General features: G+C 49.1%; 1 protein-coding gene across 4 annotated transcripts in view; it reads right to left on the reverse strand.

The window, feature by feature from the left end:
• AREL1 (apoptosis resistant E3 ubiquitin protein ligase 1) overlaps positions 1-22,367 on the reverse strand; it is a 618,076-nt gene that overhangs the window by 157,693 nt on the left and 438,016 nt on the right. For all 4 annotated transcript variants that reach the window (XM_086937491.1, XM_086937493.1, XM_086937492.1 and 1 more), the window contains one exon: positions 11,779-11,904. In XM_086937491.1, coding sequence (XP_086793617.1) covers positions 11,779-11,904 — 126 coding nt within the window. The remainder of the gene's footprint in view (positions 1-11,778; positions 11,905-22,367) is intronic.

The following is a 22,367-nucleotide window of genomic DNA, read 5'->3' on the forward strand; positions in this document are numbered from 1 at the left end:
TGTTCATTAAAAAGATGTACTCCTCAACTCCGCAGGTGAAACCCTCATATTACCTCTCAATACGAAAAAACCTTTGTGGAGCTACAAGTGGCTTCATTAGTTCAAGACTTTACTGAGTCCCAATGTTGACTCAACGTCCCGTGGGTAAATCACTTAATCTCCATGTGCCTAAAACCATAAAAAAAAATCTAACCCAGTGCAATGGAACTGGCGCCCATGTCAAGGAGCGCTCCACTACCCTTGGGCCAAGTTTGCGCTGACATGACCATGAAGGCCTCCCATTCTACCATTGTGATGAGATGGAGTTTTTGTTTACTTGAAAGTGCTGAATGATGGCAACTCCTAATCCCTCCTAGATAACTGGCTCTTCCAACCTCGATGGTTGGACCTTCCAGGTAGGGATCAGGTGCGCACCCTGCCCCAATGCAAGCCGTTCGTCAGTGGCTTCTGGTCTGAAAGAGTCTTGCCAACCTATACAGCTTGGTAGGCTCCGGGTTGGAGAGCATACTATCCGATTTGAATGAGCATGTAGTCCATGCGGGAGATAGACTGAGTATTCCCTCATCCCTTCATTTCTAGCTCTACATTCATCTACTAAGGACCATTCCCGTGCTCAAGCACTCAGAGTTTAAGCATTGCTTACTGCGGGGGACGAGTTCAATGGTGGGGGTGGGCTTTTTAAGGTCTAAATCAAGAACGCTATTAAAGTCTACCCACAATATCAAGGGTTTACAAACCCAATCAGCTAGTTTTCTTGAGATACCCTTGAGGAAAGAGGGCTGTTTCCACATGGGGTGAGTAAATGCTCCCCAATACTATTGGGTGACCATCTAAGTGACCTTTAAGCAGTACAAATCTCCCTAGGGGATCTACGTGTTCCTCCTCCTTGCTGAAGGGCACCCCTGGACGCACCCATATCGCAGTGCCTCTTGAATATGCACAGTAGTTGGTGTGATAGAGCTGGCTTCTGCATTTACGGTGCAGTTTACCCTCTCCCTAGCTGTTGTGTGAGGTTCTTGGAGGAATGCCACCTATATACCCCTTTGTCATAGATCTACTAAGACCAGATAACTGTGCCCAATCCCCTAACCCCTAACATTCCAAGTGGAAAGGTGTATTTTGCCTTTGCTCGCCATGGTTAGGTGCATAAGCGGATGGCCATGTGATCCCTTTGTTATTCCCTGTACATCTTGGGGGACCTCTATCCAACACTTGCAGCGAGTGGACACTCCAAGACCTTAACCCTCCACATTGTAATGAACTCCCGATCCACTGAAAAACTGCAACTAACAAAAGAAAACAGTACAATGAACAAATAACAGTAAGTGCAAAATACTTGAGAAAAGAGCTGCTGCTGGGGGGTAGCATGCATGTTCGAGATAGCGTAAATAAATCCAAAGTGTTCATCGAGGCAGCCCGTCTCTTGGTCACCCATGCTTCGGCGCGGGGCAATTCTGATATGGAAACCTAGAGTCTACGAGTCGACGCACCTCTGTGGTCTGAGTACCGGAGAGGTCCCGTTGGTCACAAACGAGAAGGGTCGTGCAACTGGTCTTGGGTACTGCTGGGCACCGGACGTCAGTCCATTGGTGCAGGGGGACGAAGCATGGTACCAAACGCCCGCCTGGTACGCTGAAGGGGGTGACTAGAGGGGTTTTGCCCAGGATAGAAGAGCATCCCATTTCTTACCAGTTCAACCACTGTCTGAGAAGTTACTGTGGGGCCAACCAATGTGTCATCGCTGATCTCAGAATCACCTACCTAGGACATGTCGATAAGGGCAAGAGTGGACGCCACATTTTGTAGGGCTACAGTTGTGGCAATGGTCGCTTCCTGTTTGTCCTGCAGTTAGTATTGTGAGGGGGCGAACTTTGACAATTATGCACAGGGACTTCCCGAGTGGCGTACCATTCAACCTCCAATTCTGTTTGATATTCAACGCCCCCACGATATTGGTTGGACCACTTCCACGCATTTTCCTGATCGGTAAAGAAATATAAGTGTTGGTCAGTCAGGAACTTCAATTTTATGGGAAACACAGAGCGTAGGCCTATCAGAGTTCATGCCGCTGTTTTTTGATGCCCAGAAAGGTAGCTCTCCAACATTGTAGTGTCACCTGAAGTCGGGGAAGATCATGATTTTAGAAGGTGGACTGTTCATTGTCTCCACCACTTTGGCGGCCCGTTATTGCATGGGGGAGGTGGGGAGCAGAGGGCAGCCGCATCCTTGGGGAGTACCAGGTTCAAGGGGGTGGCTCACCCCCGGCTTATCCTAGTAGCCCATCAAAAAACTCCAGCATCCCCAAGGCCTCCTCCCGGGCTCACCCTTGACTCAGGTCTCCAGTGTCCACCAGGGAGGGGGAGAAGGTGTTGTCCCCCTGTCGCTTTCATGATGCAGCCAGCCCCGGATGGATCAGTAGCAAGGCCGTCAGCTAGGGCCTTACCTGTGAGGCGGCACCTGAGTCGCCCTCCACAACAATGTGCAGGAGTCCTCGGGGAGGTGTGGGGAGCAGCTGTCCACTCATCCCTGCCACCCTTTTTTTATGGAGATAGGTGGGTAGCAGCTGTGTCTCCTGAGTCGCTTCTGCCGGGGCTCAGGGAGGACAACACAGCCCTGACAACCGGTTCCGTGAAGGCCTTCAGTGCCCTCCTTTAGCCCCAGATGCCTCGAAAGTCTTTTGTCTCCCACGGGCACAACAATCAGGGACTACAGCTTCCCTTGCTTCGTGTGTGGCACTGGATCCACTGGGTCTCTTTCGGATAATGAGTGGTTAAGACGGATAGGAGTCAAGAGCTCGCGACATACAGATTCGCCATGGTTGGCAGTTGGGCATGCCTCCCATTAATAAAAATGTTTGATGTTCAACTTAAAGCTACAATGCAGTTTATAACACAAATCCAATATTACACTTCTCACAGAGGAAGACCGAAACTCTCTCCTCTAACTGCAACATAATTTACGATCTTAAAAACGAAAATTACTTCCCAAATGAAAATGCATTCCTAGTTCTACATCTAGACAAATACGGAATTTCTAAAGTGTTCCAGTCTTGAGAGGAATCGGCAGACAACATACCCCTCATTCAAAGGGAGCTCAAAATGTGTCATTAAAGTGCTTTGAGGGCAGGAGTCCATTTAGGAGAGTAAGGAACATAAGGGTGATAAGGGGAAGTCAAAAGAATGCTGATGAAGTCTGTCTCAGGTACAGTTTCACTTGTGTTGTCACGAGAAATGTAGTGCTCATTATAGTACTCCATGCTTAGTATACCATTAAACATTATACAATTCCATGATGTTGAAAACTAGTTAACACGTATCAAATGATTTGATGATGGCCTTCGTGAACAGTTCTTCCAGAATTAAATACCATTCTCCCCGCTCCCACAAGCAATTTAAAGGCAACTGATGAGAGCACTGAGAAAAGTAAGTATTACAAGTATTGAATTAAGTGTTGAAGGGAAAGACTGCCAACCTTGAAAATATGTTATTGAGTCATATCATTGGCATCTCAGACTTGACACTGCATTAGCAAACTTTCTTTAGCATAAATAAATGCAAAACTTACCTTGTGCGCCGGTGCTGTGTCTATGCTCCTGCTGTCCTCATCAGACGGTGGCACAGGAAGCACAGTTAAGGCTCCCCTGACCAAGCATAACGCTGCAATGTAGCTTTGTGATTGGTTTTGAGCGACCTGGTTTGACGCTCCACCAGGTAATGGAGGAGTGGGCTTGTTTTCCATTCAGGCTGTAATGCAGCCTGCATGGAGAACGGGGAAAGTGTGCATGACTGGTTTGGGCGGCCCGAGAGGGCCGACCAAGCAGTCATTGCGCACATAGGAGTGGGTAAACCACTCCTTCCCTGCCCTGCTCCGAGAGCAGAGCAGCCCCACCCTCAAAGGAAACATAAAATCATATTAACTTAGTTATCATTTCATATTTCCTTTACTTCACTACTCAAAAGCAGTGGGAAGACGCCATAGCCGAGGAGCCGCCCCTTAAACCTCTCACCTTCCTGATCACATTGCAGTATTAATAAGTAGTATTCAAACCCTTTCAACATTTCCACTCCACATCTCCAGAGGTTCACCTCCTTAGAAGAAGAATGACTATGCTAGACCAATAAACAGACAGAATGTTTGTTGGTTCCTGAGGCGGAAGCCGTGAACGTAATTACTGTGCTTTAATTTTAAAAATTGTAAAAAACGTAACAGTTTCGTTTTTTACTCACTTGTGTGCTGCCTCGGAGCATTCCCTTTGGACGCCATCTTGGGTGAGTAGAGGGCGAGCTGACTAGGTGCTCGGCCCTCCCACCATCACCAGCATAAAAATCTGGCTGGTTCACACGCGATTAGCTTGCCAGACAGAATGTTTGTTGGTTCCTGAGGCGGAAGCCGGGAACGTAATTACTGTGCTTTAATTTTAAAAAATGTAAAAAACGTAATAGTTTCGTTTTTTACTCACTTGTGTTCCTTTTGCACTGAATTGCTCTTTTAAAATTCCCCTTGGTGCATACACTGCCTGCATTGCTAATTTCGCCGCCTCAGCAGCCGACTAGGTGCTGCCTCAGAGCATTCCCTTTGGACGCCATCTTGGGTGAGTAGAGGGCGAGCTGTCTAGTTGCTCGGCCCTCCCACCCTCACCAGCATAAGATGCTCACCTTTCCTCGGACGCGCAGAGCCAGTCTGCGCTCGTCCGCGACCGGTCGCGGCCAGAACCCATGCCCACAGCGACATGAGGGGGCCAGAAAGACTGTACTACACTAGAGACCAACTGGTGAAACTGCGCCCCGGGATTGAAGAGGAATGTAAGCACAGGATGCACGTGGATAGTCTCCCGTTCCAGTGCACTGGCTGCGCCTTCGACCCTCATACTCCTAAGGGCTTGGAGAAGGAGGCAGATAAGGTGAACATGGCGTTGTTAAATTACCGCTCACTGAAGAAGCACAAAGTAGAAATTCACGACCTTTTATTAGATCGCCGGTTGGATGTGCTTTTCCTAACCTCCCTTTAGACTACTGTTTGTTAAGAGTCGATAGGGGGATTCAGTGGTGGGGGTGGTATTGCGATGATACACAAAAGGGAGCTGCCATGCACTTTGGATTCTATAAAAATCACGAATAGCGAGGGGGGGTTCTTTACCACAAAAATTTCCCCGAAAAATACGATTACTGGCTTTTTGATGTACCGACCCCCGGGTGCGAACTCACAGTTTATGATAGCTTGACAGAGATTGCCACCCAGCCTGCATTACGCTACAGCAAGTTCTTAATCCTGGGGGATTTAAATCTTCACCTTGAGGATACAAACTGTAGGGAGGCGCAGGAGGTCGTGATGGCAATGAAACCCCTAATGCTGGAACTTCAGTCAGTTATACCCACGCACCAATGTGGACACCTGCTGGACCCCATTTTCTCGAATTGGGAGGGAGTGGAGGTCTCGCCCCCCATTAGGGTACCTTGGTCGGACCACTGTCTTATTCCTTTTAGGCTGAATCTAGGCCCAGTAGAACGGGAGGAGTCGAAATTCCTGCACCCTAAACGTAGGAATTGGAAAAAATTTAGTCAAGAAGCTTATAAACTGGCACTGCTTAAGGAGGCACCACCATTGAGTGACACCCTGAGCGGGGCTTGGAGGGTCCATGAAGAATGGATGACGAAGGCCTTAGATATGGTTGCGCCTTGGACAACCAAGGCATGGGCCAGGCGGACTAAAACTGCGCCGTGGTTCAATAAAGAGCTAGGGGCGGCAAAAGCGGCGTGCAAACGTCTTGAACGTAGTTGGCGTAAAAACTACAACTTAGAGTGCAAACAGCAATAAAAAGACAGTCTGAAAAAATACCATAGACTCATAAAAGTAGCAAAAGGTGCATTCCTGAAGGAGAGGATAGAATCCGCGGATAATTCATCCAAGGAACTGTTTACTATATACAAAGAGCTTACGGCTCCAACTAGGATAACAGCTCAAGACATCTTTTCTGAAGAAATCTGCGAATCAATTGCGGACTACTTCGTGAATAAAGTAGAGAAAATATACGCCTCCTTTCCGGCTGAGACTGATCGGCTTACTAATCATTCTAACAAAAGAACGACACCTGTCAAAGAAATTTATTTAAAATGCTTTACAGTACCTCCCAGACAGGAAATGTTGAGACTAGTGAACAGTATTCAATCAGGCTCCCCTAGTGATGCAGCTCCACCCAAGTGTTTTAAGAACCAGCTTGAGGTGGTAATAGACCATATTAGCAACATGGTCGCTCTCTCATTCAAGGAATGCCACGTGTTTGATGAATGGAAGAGGGCTCAGGTGATACCCCTGAAAAAGAAACCTAACCTCCACATCTCTCAGCTTGCAAATCTTTGCCCTATATCTCTTCTCCCGTTCTGTATGAAAATAGTGGAAAAAGTTTCCAACACTCAGCTCATGGAGTTCTTGGAAGAAGGCCAGCGTCTTCACCCGTCTCAGTCTGGGTTTAGGGCTAGATATTCAACCGAGACAGCCCTTCTCTTCTCTACAGAGAGGCTTAGACAAAAAGTAGATGAGGGACAGACGGCAGCGTTGGTACTATTGGACCTGAGTGCGGCGTTGGACACCGTATCTCATACCACACTGCTGACCCGCCTTACAGAAATAGGAGTGGAAGGACCGGCCCATGAATGGATACAATCCTTTTTAGAAGATAGAAGCTTCCAAGTTCACTGTCCTCCGTTTAAATCTTCCCCTAGATGGTTAAGGCATGGTGTTCCTCCGGGCTCGAGTCTGAGCCCGACGCTATTTAATATATACATGGAACCCCTGGCTAGAATTGTGGCACCGTATGGAGTGGACATCGTGACGTACGCAGATGATGCGCAATTGATGATCACCCTAGCCCAAGGCCAGAATGAAGCAGCAGCGAACTTTTCCTCTTGCCTCAAGGAGGTATCGGAGTGGATGAATGACAATTGTCTACGCCTTAATGGCGATTAAACTGAGTTACTGGTGATTGGAAGAGCTCCTACAATCTGGTCATGTGAGAAAGATCTTGTCGGGACCCCTGTTAGGGTTGGACTACAAAGCCCAGACGCCCCTGCACGAACAAGGCTGCATCCCGTCTCACCTGAAACACGGACGAAGACCTATATCTCTCCTCTCTTTCCACAGCGTGAGGTAACGGCTAGAGGAGGCGCTACGGACAATGGACGAATAAAAACAGACGCCACACAGGAAGCGGGGTCGTCGCAGAACGTCGAGGAGGCGGGACCAGAGACGGACCACGAGGAGGACGCCGAATCTCGGAGCTGGGAGCCGGAGCTGAACGCCGAGAGTCAAGACAGCGTTGCTGAGCGTGAAGAAGAGGCGGGGGAAACCGACGACCGCTGGACGGAGGAGTGGTGGTGTCCCCCCGGAGGAGGCTGGAGAGCGTGCCGTGACTCAGGAGAGTTACGGCGGGGCCGGTGAGTGACATTGAACAGAAGCCCATTTGGGGAAATTGTTGTGTGTTGTGGGAGGTGGGAGGTAGAGAGGAAACTGTGGGTGGTGGGTGGAATTTGGTAAGTGGTGAAACCGAAACGTTCACCTGTGAGAGAACAGTACCCGACAGTATCACGTTAAGTTGTTTATCTTGGGATTAGTTGTAATTGGCCTATGACTCAACCTCCGCTATATTCTTATCCTCATTCCGTACCAATTCACTCCCTACCCCCTTACCTGACACTCAATACCTTTACGCCCTCCCCTTCACCATACCCATTTTTCGTGCACGACTTTCCGGTGTAGGAGCAAGGGTTTCGAAACAACAGTACCACTGACGGCCCCTTTCTCTTTTTTCCTCTCGGTACCTCTGGTAATCCAACACCACGGAGACTCTGCCGCCCCAGGATCAACAACCACTGGAAGAAGAGGGAGGAACATCGAATACCACGGCAAACCCTTTCAACACTGGAGAACTCGGTGCCGCGAGAGGAAGTGCAGAACCCGTCGTGAAACCTAAAACCTTGTTTCCTGATAATAAAAGTGCTGTTCGCCAATATATTCAGCCTCGCGTCTGTATATCCGACCTGCCCTCCCACAGGTCATCAGCCTGGTGGCCATCTGAGTTGGGGCCCACACCCTCCCCCTCGGGTGAAGAACTTCGGTGTCTTCTTGGACTCCAGCCTATCCTATCGACAGCACATTGGAAGGCTAGTGGGCAAATGCTATAAAGTCCTTAAAACCATACATAAAGTACTCGACTATTTGCCCATTGACACCAGGAAATCTGTCATACATGCACTAGTCACCCCCATCTGGATTATGGAAACTCCCTGTTTATTGGCCTGAGTAAGAAAGGGTTACAGCAGCTGCAACGCGTACAAAACTCAGCTACCAGATTGGTCCTGAATTTGTCCAGAAGAGCCTCAGGGAAACAGGCTCTTAAGACCCTCCATTGGCTACCCATGCAGGAACGCATCCTGTTCAAATCACTATGTATTACACATCGTGTAGCCCAGGGAAAAGGGCCAAGCTATTTTCAAAAGCTTCTTACGATCCATCGCCCAAATCGCAATTTGAGATCATCTAGGACAGAGGTCTTCAATCTGTGGGGCGCGACCCCCAGGGGGGTCGTGGAGTCCTGGGAAGGGGGTCGCAGATTCTGCCAGAGTGCAGTTCCTGGCGTCGGGCTGATCGAGGGTGCTCAAGGCGGAGGCCGCCTAATTCACACCGAGGTGTGAAAAACAGCAAAGCCTCGTTAACAAGTAAAGGTCTTTTAAAGACCTGTGATCGTACTCTGGTGTGCCTTTGTGTGTGTCCAAGCTGTTTCAGCCAGGCAGACATACAGGAGCTGGAGGGGGGGGGGGGGGGGGGGAGGGGAGGGGTCTGGGAGGGGGGGTTTTAGGCTGTAGCTCTTTGAGTTCAATGGACTTAGCTGTGGGTTTATTTTTACTTTTAACGTTTTATATAGCGCTAGTTTAACCCGTAGGTATCAGAGCGCTTTACAAATACACAGTAAACAGCAGAAGGACAGAAGGACATTACAATCATATCATTGGTTCAAGTCCCACGAGCCCTCATACCTGGCGCCTGTGCAGGAGAAATGTGGCTGAGAGTCTGTTCTTCATGGTGAGATGTTTTCACAGCCGGCTGCCACCCCCCCCCAAGCAGAGAGGTACTGACCCCCCATGAGAGAGGCACAGACAAGGTGGGTGAATTAATGATGGGTGGATGGATGGATGAAAGGGTGGACGGATGGATGGATGAAAGGGTGGATGGCTGTATGGATGGACGGATGGACGGATGGAAGGATGAAAGGGTGGACGGATGTGTGAAAAGGTGAGTGAATGATTAGTGGATGGATGTAAAGATGAAAGGGTGGATGGATGGATGAAGGATGGATGGATGTGTGAAAAGGTGGGTGGATGGAGGATGGATGGATGAAAGGGTGGATGGATGAAAGGGTGGATGGATGAAAGGGTGGATGGATGGATGGATAAAAGGTTGCATGGATGAATGATGGATGGATTTGTGAAAAGCTGGGTGGATGAGTGATGGGTGAATGGATGGATGTAAGGTGGAAGGATAAAGGATGGATGGATGAAGGATGGATGTATGGATGGATAAAAGGTTGCATGGATGAATGATGGATGCATGGATGGATGTGTGAAAAGGTGGGGGATGAATGATGGATGGGTGGATGGATGGATGGATGAATGAAAGGGTGGGTGGATGAAGGATGGATGTATAGATGAAAGGGTGGATGGATATATGGATGGAATAATGAAAGGGTGGATGGATTAATGAAAGGTTGGATGGATGAAGGATGGATGTATGGATGGAAGGATGAAAGGGTGGATGGATGAAGGATGGATGTATGGATGGATGGATGGATAAAAGGTTACATGGATGAATGATGGGATGGATGTGTGAAAAGGTGGGTGGAAGAATGATGGGTGGATGGATGGACGGGTGGATAGGTAAAGGATGGATGTATGGATGGAAGGATGAAAAGGTGGATGGATGAAGGATGTATGGATGGATAAAAGGTTGCATAAATGAATGATGGATGGATGGATGTGTGAAAAGGTGGGGGATGGATGGGTGGATGGATGGATGAAAGGTTGGATGGAAGGATGAAAGGGTGAATGGATGAAGGATGGATGTATGGGTGGATGGATAAAAGGTTGCATGCATGAATGATGGATGAATGTGTGAAAAGGTGGGTGGAAGAATGATGGATGGACGGACGGGTGGATAGGTAAAGGATGGATGTATGGATGGAAGGATGAAAGGGTGGATGGATGATGGATGTATGGATGGATAAAAGGTTGCATGGATGAATGATGGATGGATGGATGTGTGAAAAGGTGGGTGTGTGGATGGACGGGTGGATAGGTAAAGGATGGATGTATGGATGGAAGGATGAAAGGGTGGATGGATGAAGGCTGGATGGATGTGTGGAAGTGTGGGTGGAAGTGTGGGTGGATGAATGATGGATGGATGGATGTGATGAGGTCTAACAGGCGCATTTATGGTTGTCGATAGTTGTTTATGATGAGGAGTACCAGTTTCTAGAATCTTATGTCGGAAGGGGGTCCTTACGCCTAAAAAGGTTTTTCAAGGGGGTCTCGGCATCAAAAAGTTTGAAGACCTCTGATCTAGGAGCATGCGGTTTCAGGTTCCTCGCATCTTCAAATCACGAATGGGAGGTCGCTCGTTCAGATACTTAGCTTGTAAGAGATGGAATGAGCTCCCTATCGAACTCCGTATGGAACCATCGGAAGCAAGATTCCGACTTAAATTGAAAACATACCTATTCCCTCAAACCTAAGCCCAGTATTTTTTCCTCTTCCCCCCCTTGTGGTGCCAAGTGCAGAAGGTCTTGCTCGCTGGGCGGTTTCTCTCCATAGCGCGGGGACACACTGTTATAGTGTAACCATGCGCTCTACAAATGGTTTTATTAATATTATTATTATTAATGTTCTCAAATGCATGGAGTGTAGGAAAGATGTTCCACTAGCACTGCGGAACAAACAGGAAGGAGCCTTCATCCTTCATATGCCCTCAGCAAATGTGGAATGTGTTAGTTGCATGTCCTGCTAATCTAATCTTCGTTCGGAACCTATGGTTTCTTGTGGGAAGCTTTTGGTTAGGGGAGGGATGTGTAGAACACTATCTGTATAAAGGGAGGAATTTGCAGAATGTCTTTGCTAGAGAGAGCGTTGGTGCACAATAATTTTGGATAAGAAAAAGCAATATGTGAATCATTTTGGTCGGCATAAAAAATTATGAGTGGAATGATTATGGTTAAAGAAAAAAACTGTGTGCGTATAATGCTGTTGCAGGTAAAGTGTCTATAATGTTTTGGGATGGGCCGTGAGACACCTATGTCCACATATATAGGTGGGCATTCTTCCCAACCAGAACACCACATATGGCATATGATGTGAGCCACAGTTTTCACAAACCTTTAATGGCTCAGAGAGAGCACGTCAATAGTAGTCGCAGCTAGGCTGACCTGAATTAAGTCCCTAAAAATGATCAATACCAACAGATGTCCCAAAAACTAAAAGTCACAATTTTTCTTCTTGATCACGGCTCACTTTCAAAATAAGAGTAGTTTACACCACTCAAAGAGTGCTTGACTCAACATGCCTTTTAAACATAGTCTCTACTGTTTCCCGCTTTACCCTATGCTTTCCTCTTTTCATGCGCTCCTTGCGACTTCCTTTCATTTGAGTTTGATATAATTGGTGCCACTTATTTGTTATTCATTAAACAAATGAGAAAAACTGGTCAGAAAATGACGTGCCCTCAGCATAGACTCACCTTCTCCAACTGCCCAGACCTGTTGTACTTCTCTTCAGCAAAGACCAGTTCCATTTCACTCACATCATTGTTCAAAATGAAACACACTTTTGCCTTATAAAACTCAGGGTCGTCTGTTTCAAAATACTGGAAGAAAGAGTGAAGTAGAGGAAAGAGCTAATGATTAGAAAAGCACAGACAGTCAGTCTTAATAATTCTAGTAACAGCTTTCTGCCTAACGTTTAAAGCCAACTCACATGAAAACATCTTTAATTATAAGCGTTTATCCATAAGCTATTTCAACCTTCATCATATGACAAAAGGAAGTAAATCAATCACGTGTAATAAATCGTAACTGTTGTACAGGACATTCTTCACAAATTCATGAAATATAGTGCCAATTCCTTTACAATTAGTGAAGAAAATGTTGAAAACATACAAGTACGAGGTGTGTGGCTGAAAGGGCAAGAAGGTGAACACAAGTTTTTAGAGCTGGTCTCCAAGCCCATAAAATCCTACAGAATCCCTGATAGAGGGCCATCCTTAACTACCAGCGAGCCCAACATGCCCCAGCAGGGAATGTGGTTGATCTTTTGGGTGAGGGAAGCTTCTCTTTGCTCCCTTATTGGTTTTGGTGTATTCTCCTTGAGCTCTCACTTTTTCTGCTCATTTGGCTGGTGGTGACTACAGCTTTCTTTTTCTTTTCCTTTCCCTCTTGGATTTTGCGGACAGTTTCTGTGCAGATCCATTCTTTAAGTTGGTGTTTCTTGGGACCCAGTAACTCCTGGCAGGTTGTATTCGTATTTCTTTAAGCTTTTCCCACTGACTTTCTACTGGGCCTCTGTCATCCTCTAGTTCTTGAAATTTGTTACTGAGGGTGTCTGAGTATTCACTCTGTTTATGTGCATCTTGGAAGAGGGTGGTGTTTTATCGCTGGGGTTGGTTTGAAGGTTCCATCCATACTTTCTTCAGCCTGGCCACGACATGGTGATGGTCTCAAGCCACGTCTGCTCCTCATCACTCTCACATCCTAGAGGGACCTCCGAAAACTCTTGGCAATGCCGACATGGTAAATCTAATTCTCTGTTGAATGTTTGGTGACAACCACATTGCTTTCAGTATTATTTTGTGTGGGAATACACTGCCACTTACAGAGATAGGAGAGCCTTTCACAACACTGGTTCATGTCACCAAGGCCATTGCTTCCCCATGACTTCTTCATAGCCAGTGTTGTTGCTTAGAATTTTGTCTTTGAGGTCCCCCTTCAGTATGGTGATGTTTCTCTCAAGGCATTTCTCCAGGATGGACTGGAGTCTGTTGTAAAAGTGTAATTTTTCTGTCAGTTGTAGGTGAATTGCACTGGATAACATTCATGTTGATCCTCTGTTTCTGTGTGTGGAAGGTCACTGTGATGATTCTGGGACCTTGGCCATCCCATCCAATCAGAGCTCTGTCGTTGCAGGTGGGTGCCGCTCGTGTGGAATTTCAGAGGGAGCGTTGGTGATACCGGGGATTGCTGGACCAACCAGGATCTTTTGCCTTCAGGACACAACTTCTCGCGGCCCCCGCTCCGCGGGAGCCGCTCGTGTTGGTAACTCAGAGGGAGCACTGGTGTTACTGGTGATTGCTGGACTACCCAGGAACTTTGCCGAACCTCGGAGCAGGAGACCGATCTACAGGCTGCCTGCGGGACTGTGAGGGCCAGCGTGCTGTGCGGCTCTTGATCTGCCGCAGCTGGTCCACTTCCCGCCCTACCTCCGCTGAGGATAAAGCCTCTCGCGGCACCCGCTTCACGGGAGCCGCTCGTGTGGCAATTCAGAGGGAGCGTTGGTGATACCGGGGATTGCTGGACCTACCAGGATCTTTTGCCTTCAGGACAAAACTTCTTGCGGCCCCCGCTCCGCGGGAGCTGCTCGTGTTGGTAACTCAGAGGGAGCACTGGTGTTACTGGTGATTGCTGGACTACCCAGTCAGGAACTTTGCTGAACCTCGGAGCAGGAGACCGATCTACAGGCTGCCTGCGGGACTGCGAGGACCAGCGGGGTGTGCGGCTCTTGATCTGCCACAGCTGGTCCTCTTCCCGCCTCCACCACCCCCTATTTAGTCTCTTCTTTAGTCGCGCACGCGGGACGCGCGCTGGCGTCCGCCGGGCGAAGCCCAGGCCAAGGGCGGGCCTGTTATATCCCGTTTGAGACCGGGCCACCCCTCTTTCGCCATCACCGGAATTAGCTGTAGGAAGCTACCTGTAAGTACCCTCTGTGGAGGCATCAGATCTGTATTCTCAAGCACACATTTGTAAAATGGCTGAACGGGAGTCCAGAAGCTAAACTCACAACAATAAACTTACAGGAACATTGGATAATTTTATTGTTAGGGCCAATTCCGTGATTGACCAGGGCATTGTCCTCATGGAACGCAGGGTGTCCCAGGATCTTGCCATGGCTAAAAGATCCTCATTGGGGCACTTTGCGAATGCCTGAACACCTGAGATCGCGAGGGTTGTGAACCTTGAAAATGCCCTATTGACTGTCTCAAACCAAACACATATCCAGGACCTGGCTGTAACTCCCCCCCTACTGATTTAATCCAGCAGGACCTTACAGTGCAATTGGCTGCCCCAACCCGACAAAAATCCCCGTTAGACCAAATACCCGTCAGAATCAGGGTAAATGTACAGGTGCAATTCCCAAGAATAAACAGACCATTGCAAACAAGGCAGGAGCCAGGGCAGCTAAACCACCCAAAGACCGCAGTATAAATGCAAACTCGTCAAGCCCAAAGGACGTTGATGCGCATAGGTCAGTTGTTGTACTCGACCCACCACTGCCGATGGGAAGCTCTGGGGGTGATATTGTGTCTGTTGCAGGTCTACGCCGGGAATAGCCATTGACATGGGAGGACTCTTTATGCATGAAAATTACCGCACTTCTCAGTGCCTCACTACGCCCACTGGAAGATAGACTTGCTAGCATTGAAAACAAACTATTCAATTTTGTACAAGTAACAGTGGGCACTCTAAATAGCCTGGTAAATAACGCTATAGCACAGGGTAATCAAAACCCTCCGATTTTGGCTGGGGGGCCTGCGATATATGATAATCCTGCTACCTCTGTGATACAACAAGCTGTAGGGAACCCCACAGCACCTACCGGGGGATCAAATGTATTGCTAAATAACTTGGGAGAGAGAGCGAAGGGTGTTAAGGATACAGTGCCCAGCAGTATAGGAGGGGCAGAGATTGGCACTACCTCACATGATGGGCGGGTCACTGCATATATGGGCACAAGTAAGAGACCTGGATCTAAGCCCAAAGTGGAACTGCCACCAGAAGTGAGTCCCTATTTAATTGTTCTAACAGGGGTCCCTGAAATTAGTAGGCCAACTGATGAATCTTACACAACTCTGAAAAACATATCCACTCACTGGCTTAATGTGCACAGACCCCTTCCCCCACCCATGACTACTGAAATATCTATGGTCCGAAGGTTGGGCTGGGTAGGCAGTACGCCAAAAACTTTAACTGGTGATTGCGTACTGGTCAACTTTAAGGACCCACATATTGTAGACCACATATGCAAATAGAGTCCAGCTAGTGTAGGTACAAAAAATTGAAGCTAGGCCGCTTTCCTACTTTTACCCTAGCAAACAATTGAGAGACCCAGATGTGGGTTGGTCCCTTGTACCTTACCGCCGAGTTGGGAGGGGAGGGATGAATTGGCATGGCCATCACCCATCTGCCCATCTGCCCATAACCAGATCTCATGTTATAATAGGTTTAGAGGCCTGGATCAGGTCGACTGACTGTATCTGGGCGGGCAGGACATGAAGGAGGACATCCAAACACATGTTGAGGTTACGGGGGATGGTCTGGCTGAGATGGAGAGAAACCAGCTATGTGAGCTGCCAGGCGCCCAGAACCTCCCAGTATGGAGAAACAGGAGAGATGATATCCATGGCCTGGGCAGAGTAGCTGAAGATCTCCCACCAGTATTGCCCTCAGCTACCAACAGTCCGGACAATCCCCTTGGGATAGTGAACATTCTGCCCGTCAGCACTTGCCCTGGGGTGGGGAATACAAACAGTATGTCCATCCTGTCATGGAACGTGGCAGGTTTACCAAACAAATTAGCTTGCACTGAGTGGGGCACCTTTGTGGATGACAATGATATATGTGTATTCCAAGAAACCTGGGCTAGGGAGGACCTACATAGAGTGGGTTTTGCAGCATTCCACATTGCTGCAAGATGGGGCGGTAAGGGACCCCCATCAGGGGGTCTCACAACCTGGGTTGGGTTACATCTGGGTTGTTCGGGAGAGACCATCCCGACCTACTCTGATGATATCCAGTGCGTCCTCCTGTCCTGGCCAACCCCTTACAAGCTTGCCATCGTGAATGTTTATTCACAGCCTACAAGTGTGGCAAATGAGTCCAAAACTATTGAAGAGTTGTCATCTTTTCTTGGCTCCTTAAGCAGGGACACACATTACTTGGTCGCCGGGGACCTAAATTGTCATTTCGAGCCACTCCGTGGTTTGAATGAGGGAGTTTTGACGGGTGAGGACGAACATTGGCCATGTCAGTCCCCATATCCGAAGTCCTGGTCCCCCCTGGCTATACAGATCACGACTCTAATTTTTAACAACTCTATCAGGGCCTGCAATGGTCGAACCTCATCCGACACCCTGTCTAAGTGTACCTTCAATAAGAAAGGCCACGAATCAAGATTGGACTATATCATGGTGGAAACATGCTTATGGTCGAAGGTGGTCGACTTTGAGGTATTGCCCAGGGTGGACAGCGACCACAACGCACTGAGTTTGAGGATAGAGTGTCCAGGGACTGGGGAAAATGGGAAGGAATCTGGTATAGATCTAGCTAATGGCCTGACTATAACTAACAACAGACGCAGAGTCAAGTGGGAGAAACTGGTGGTATCACGAGATGCACTGCAAAAATTATACAGTGCAATCCTACCTTTTTTCATGAAGGTGGACTCTTTAATTTCCCAGCCCCCTGCATTAGATTCTAAAGACAGTATGCAGAGTATGCACCAGGGCCTAGTAGCCGGTTTAGCGGAATTTTTTAACCCCCCTGGCTCTAACAGGAGGCGTAGGGCTCCTGTATCCACATGGTACAATGCCTCATGTAGGAAGGTAAAATCAGAGCTCATTGGGGTCCTAAAATATGGGAGAGACAAATTGAAAATTCGCTCCCTAAGATCACAATATTAAGAAACAATGAATCATGCCAGGAAGGAGTGGGACATGGAAAAATGGTCCAACCTTTCCTCCTCACTGGATATGAGAGACGCGCGCAGATTTTGGACAATAGTCAGCATAGGGTCAGGAGAGCCTAGATCCGCAATTGAACCCAACATTGAGGCGGGGGTCTGGGAGCTCCATTTTAAGACCTTACATGAAGGAGCCCCAGGTCAGGAAAGTCCACCGCCATACATAACTAGACTGGGAGAACAAGACAATCAGGAGTTTACAGTGGAGGAAGTTTATATTGCTATAGGGAAATTGGCAATGGGGAAGGCTCCCGGCCTAGATAGATTGCCCGGTGACTTGTTTAGGGATCAACCGGTGATTTGGGCCCCATACCTGTGTGCCCTTTTCAATGCTATTCTGGGAGGCATGGATGTACTGGGTACTTGGTTGGGAGCAGAGATTGTCCCGATCTTTAAGAAGGGCTCTCCTCTGCTCCCAACCAACTACAGGCCCATTAGTCTTATCGACGTCCCTCAAACAATCTTCTCACGTCTACTCTTGGATCGCTTACAGGAGTGGATTGTGGAGTATGATATCCTTAGTCCCTACCAGGCTGGATTTAGGAAGAACACATCGACAGTGGATCAGGTTTTCCGTCTCATAATGCTATTCTGGAAGACGGCAACACTAGAGGGTGGCAGCCTCTACATGGTCTTCGTGGACCTTCGTTCAGCGTTCGACCTAGTACCAAGGGGCATATTGTGGGCGGTGCTTACGGAAATGGGAGTTCCAACTACAATTCTGGCGATGCTGAGGAGGCTGCAAATTACAAAAAACAATTTGATGGACAGAATGTAGATCAATGTCTTACATTCACCCCAGTACAAGGATCTGAGCCTAAATCCATCGTTTTTTGCACTCCACACCACCCTGGGTCAGATAATGGCTTTATGCAAATCAGCTCTGACCCTGTGCCCCATGGGAACAGTCCAGTCCGAACTACAACAGCCATATCTTTCCCAGACCGGAATCAAGCATCCGAGGACCGGACCGGTTTCGAGGTAACACCTCTCATCAGCCCGGCTAGCTTGACTCTAGTGGTGTGGAGGCTCTGGGACCCACAGGCACAAAACTATGCACAGGTCAGATGTTGGAGGGACGGGGCGTTGTCGTCCCGGTTCCCATTTTGCAGGTGGGTTAGGCAGGCGTGCGTATTGGCGCCAACCATGTTTTGCCTCTATGTGAATGGCGTTATTTCCCACTTGGATGCGGTCCCCAACAACGACACTCCCAGACTGGCAGGCAGGAGGGTGCCAGCGATAATGTTCGCTGATGACACACTCCTGCTGTCCAAGTCCCCTATGGGGATCCAAAGAGTGTTGGACGGCTTCACTGATTTTTGCCGCTGCCGTGGACTGGAAGTCAATGCTGACAAGACTAAATTTATGATTTTCAGTCCTCCGGCAGTGACCCGCCCAAACCCGACCTTGGGATCGGTTAGACTGGAGAGGGTACAGACCTTTCAGTACTTAGGGGTGACGATCAATGAAAACGTTTCCTGGGGCCCTCAACAGGTGAAATCCCAACTTAAACTCTCTCAATTAGTGGGTGGTATCCCCAAAATGTAAAACACATCGACATATAAGCCGGTGAGCCCCGCGTTGGAGATTTATAAAGTCAAGGCGAGGGCTTCGGCTCTTTATGATGGAGAACTTTGGGGGTACTCCTGTAGGCCTGAAATCCCTAAAGTGGAGAATAAGTTCATGAGGCAGCTACTTGCACTCCCCCAAGGCACACCTCTCCTTCCGCTGAGACTGGATTTAGGACTGAGTTTTATCTAGGATGAGCTAGCTCTGAAACCCCTCAGGTTTTGGCGCAGGCATTGGATAACTCCAGAACTATCCAATTATAGGCTTGAATTAAAGGATGTGCTGAGCCATGGTAATGCAGCTAAAATCCCCTGGCTTCTATTTGTGAAAAAGGAACTGGGGAAAATGGGACAACCGGACCTCTGGTACGATCCTGAACGGGCATGTAGTGGGGTTACAAGCAAAACGCTTGCGAAGTCTTTCATGGATTATAAACAAAACAAATGGTTACATGACTCTAAATCTGGCTCACAGACAATTACCTTTCTAACACTTAAACACTCGGATTCTTTTGAGGAGTTCTTGAATGTCATATATCCGGTAGGTGCTAGAAAGTTATACATTCAATGGAGGCACGGAACTCTACCAATAAGGGCATTCACAAGCACGTGGTCTGTTCCCACAAGTAATTTTAGCCCCGGATGTGGTGCGTGTAAGGAGGATGAATTACACATCCTCTATTTTTGCCCCGCCTACAGAAAAGCTAGAAAGTACTGGTTGGTACCCTTATGTAAGAACATGGGATTTGATAAATGCTTTGTTGCAATGAGAGTCCTTAAGACTGATACATCACCGCATATAGTTTTTGCTCTCTCAAAGTTCCTTCTAGCTATGTGGTCCAAGAGATGTTACCTCACCACAGCGGCACCAAGAGTCATTGTACACTATGATAGTAACCCTGTGTGATAATTTGATCTTATGAATGGTTTTATGACTGTACATCTTGATTGATAATCTGATTTTAGGAAATGATTTTAGGAAATGCTCATTTTATGTTTCTGGTTTTATACATGTTTTAATTGTAATCTTTTATGACTGAAAAACGTCGAAATAAAGATCAATTGATTGATTGATTGGTTGCAGGTGTTAACATCAGTGCTACTCCTTGAGCGTGTGGAGCCTTCTGGGCTCACTGATGCCAAACAGGGCAACATTATATTTTTTTCATCTCGGCTGCCACTTGGGCTGTCTTGCCTGCCTCATACATGGTCCTAATGTTCCATCTCCTGATGGTGATGGTCTTGGTCGAGTGAAAGTGGATTGGCTTTGTGGCTTACAGGGATCCCTGGCTTTCACCACAAGGCATCATATCTCTCCGTGAAGGAGATTCCTCTCTCCCCAAAGCCGGAATATCTTTTGGTTTTTGTAGCTAGAATTTTTTACATGGTGGGGTAGCTAGCCACACACATAACACTCCTTTCGCAGTTGGGCCTGGGATTGGCCATGGCAGAGAGAAGAGAAGCTTAAGAGCAGACAAGCAAAGATTTGGCAATGATATCGTCACAGAAGCCCATGAAGCAGCTTGCCATAAAAACTTGAAAGAACTCTACGATATTACAAGGAAACTCTCTGGCAGATACAGCAATCCAGAAAGGCCTGTTAAGACAAAGCTGGGAAGACTATCATGGGTAAAGAAGAGCAACAACGAAAATGGGTGAAGAAATTTAAAGAACTGCTGGTCCAGCCTGTGCCGCAATCCCCACCAGACAAACAGCCAGCTGACAAGGACTTGCCAATCGACGGCAGCAGACCAAGCAAGGAACAACTACGTCAAGCTATCAAATGGGAAGGCAGCAGTACCTGACAACATTCCTGCAGAGCCACTGAAGGCAGACAAGGAAACATCAGTAGATATGCTCTACCCCATGTTTGGAAGCATCTGGGAAGAGAAAAGATGCCATCATACTGGAAGGAGGGATATCTCAAAAAGATCCCCAAGAAAGGTGACTCAGTAACTATGCAAACTACAGAGGGATAACACTCCTATAAATCCCAGGCAAAGTGTTCAACAGAGTCATCCTAAACAGAATGAAGGCGCAAGTCTACACTCAGTTGCGAGACCACTAACGTCATTTCCACAAAGATAGATCTAGATTGCAATACTGCGCATCATCATTGAGAAGTTGATGGAATGGAACTGCCCCCTCTATGTCAAATTCATCGAATATCAGAAGGCATTCAACTGCTTGGACAGAGATCCTATGGAAACTCGTCCACCGCTGGTCGAAGGGTGGGCGGGCGGCCAACATGGAGGTCGAAGGGTGGGCGGGCACCATGGAGGTCAAAGGGTGGGCGGGCACCATGGAGGTCAAAGGGTGGGGGGTCGAAGGGTGGGCGGGCACCATGGAGGTCAAAGGGAGGGCGGGCACCATGGAGGTCAAAGGGTGGGCGGGCACCATGGAGGTCAAAGGGTGGGCGGGCACCATGGAGGTCAAAGGGTGGGCGGGCACCATGGAGGTCAAAGGGTGGGCGGGCACCATGGAGGTCAAAGGGTGGGCGGGCACCATGGAGGTCAAAGGGTGGGCGGGCACCATGGAGGTCAAAGGGTGGGCGGGCACCATGGAGGTCAAAGGGTGGGCGGGCACCATGGAGGTCAAAGGGTGGGCGGGCACCATGGAGGTCAAAGGGTGGGCGGGCACCATGGAGGTCAAAGGGTGGGCGGGCACCATGGAGGTCAAAGGGTGGGCAGGCACCATGGAGGTCAAAGGGTGGGCGGGCACCATGGAGGTCAAAGGGTGGGCGGGCACCATGGAGGTCAAAGGGTGGGCGGGCACCATGGAGGTCAAAGGGTGGGCGGGCACCATGGAGGTCAAAGGGTGGGCGGGCACCATGGAGGTCAAAGGGTGGGCGGGCACCATGGAGGTCAAAGGGTGGGCGGGCACCATGGAGGTCGAAGGGTGGGCGAGCACCATGGAGGTCGAAGGGTGGGCGGGCACCATGGAGGTCGAAGGGTGGGCACCATGGAGGTCGAAGGGTGGGCGGGCACCATGGAGGTCGAAGGGTGGGCGGGCGGGCAACATGGAGGCGGAAGGGTGGGTAGGTGGGGCGGGCAACATTGAGGCCGAAGGCTGCCCCCTCTATGTCAAATTCATCGACTATCAGAAGGCATTCAACTGCTTGGACAGAGATCCTATGGAAACTCTTCCACCGCTGGTCGAAGGGTAGGCGGGCGGCCAACATGGAGGTCGAAGGGTGGGCGGCCAACATGGAGGTCGAAGGGTGGGCGGGCACCATGGAGGTCGAAGGGTGGGCGGGCACCATGGAGTTCGAAGGGAGGGCGGGCACCATGGAGGTCGAAGGGTGGGCGGGCACCATGGAGGTCGAAGGGTGGGCGGGCACCATGGAGGTCGAAGGGTGGGCAGGCACCATGGAGGTCGAAGGGTGGGCGGGCACCATGGAGGTCGAAGGGAGGGCGGGCACCATGGAGGTCGAAGGGAGGGCGGGCACCATGGAGGTCGAAGGGTGGGCGGGCACCATGGAGGTCGAAGGGTGGGCGGGCACCATGGATGTCGAAGGGTGGGCGGGCACCATGGAGGTCGAAGGGTGGGCGGGCACCATGGAGGTCGAAGGGTGGGCGGGCAACATGGAGGTCGAAGGCTGGGCGGGCAACATGGAGGCCGAAGGGTGGGCGGGCAACATGGAGGCCGAAGGGTGGGCGGGAGGGGCGGACAACATGGAGGCCGAAGAGCGGGTGGGGAGGGCAACATGGAGGCCGAAGGATGGGCGGGTGGGGCTGGCAACAAGGAGGCC

This window comes from Lissotriton vulgaris, chromosome 9 (genome assembly GCF_964263255.1).
Source record: "Lissotriton vulgaris chromosome 9, aLisVul1.2, whole genome shotgun sequence".
Classification (NCBI taxonomy): domain Eukaryota; kingdom Metazoa; phylum Chordata; class Amphibia; order Caudata; family Salamandridae; genus Lissotriton; species Lissotriton vulgaris.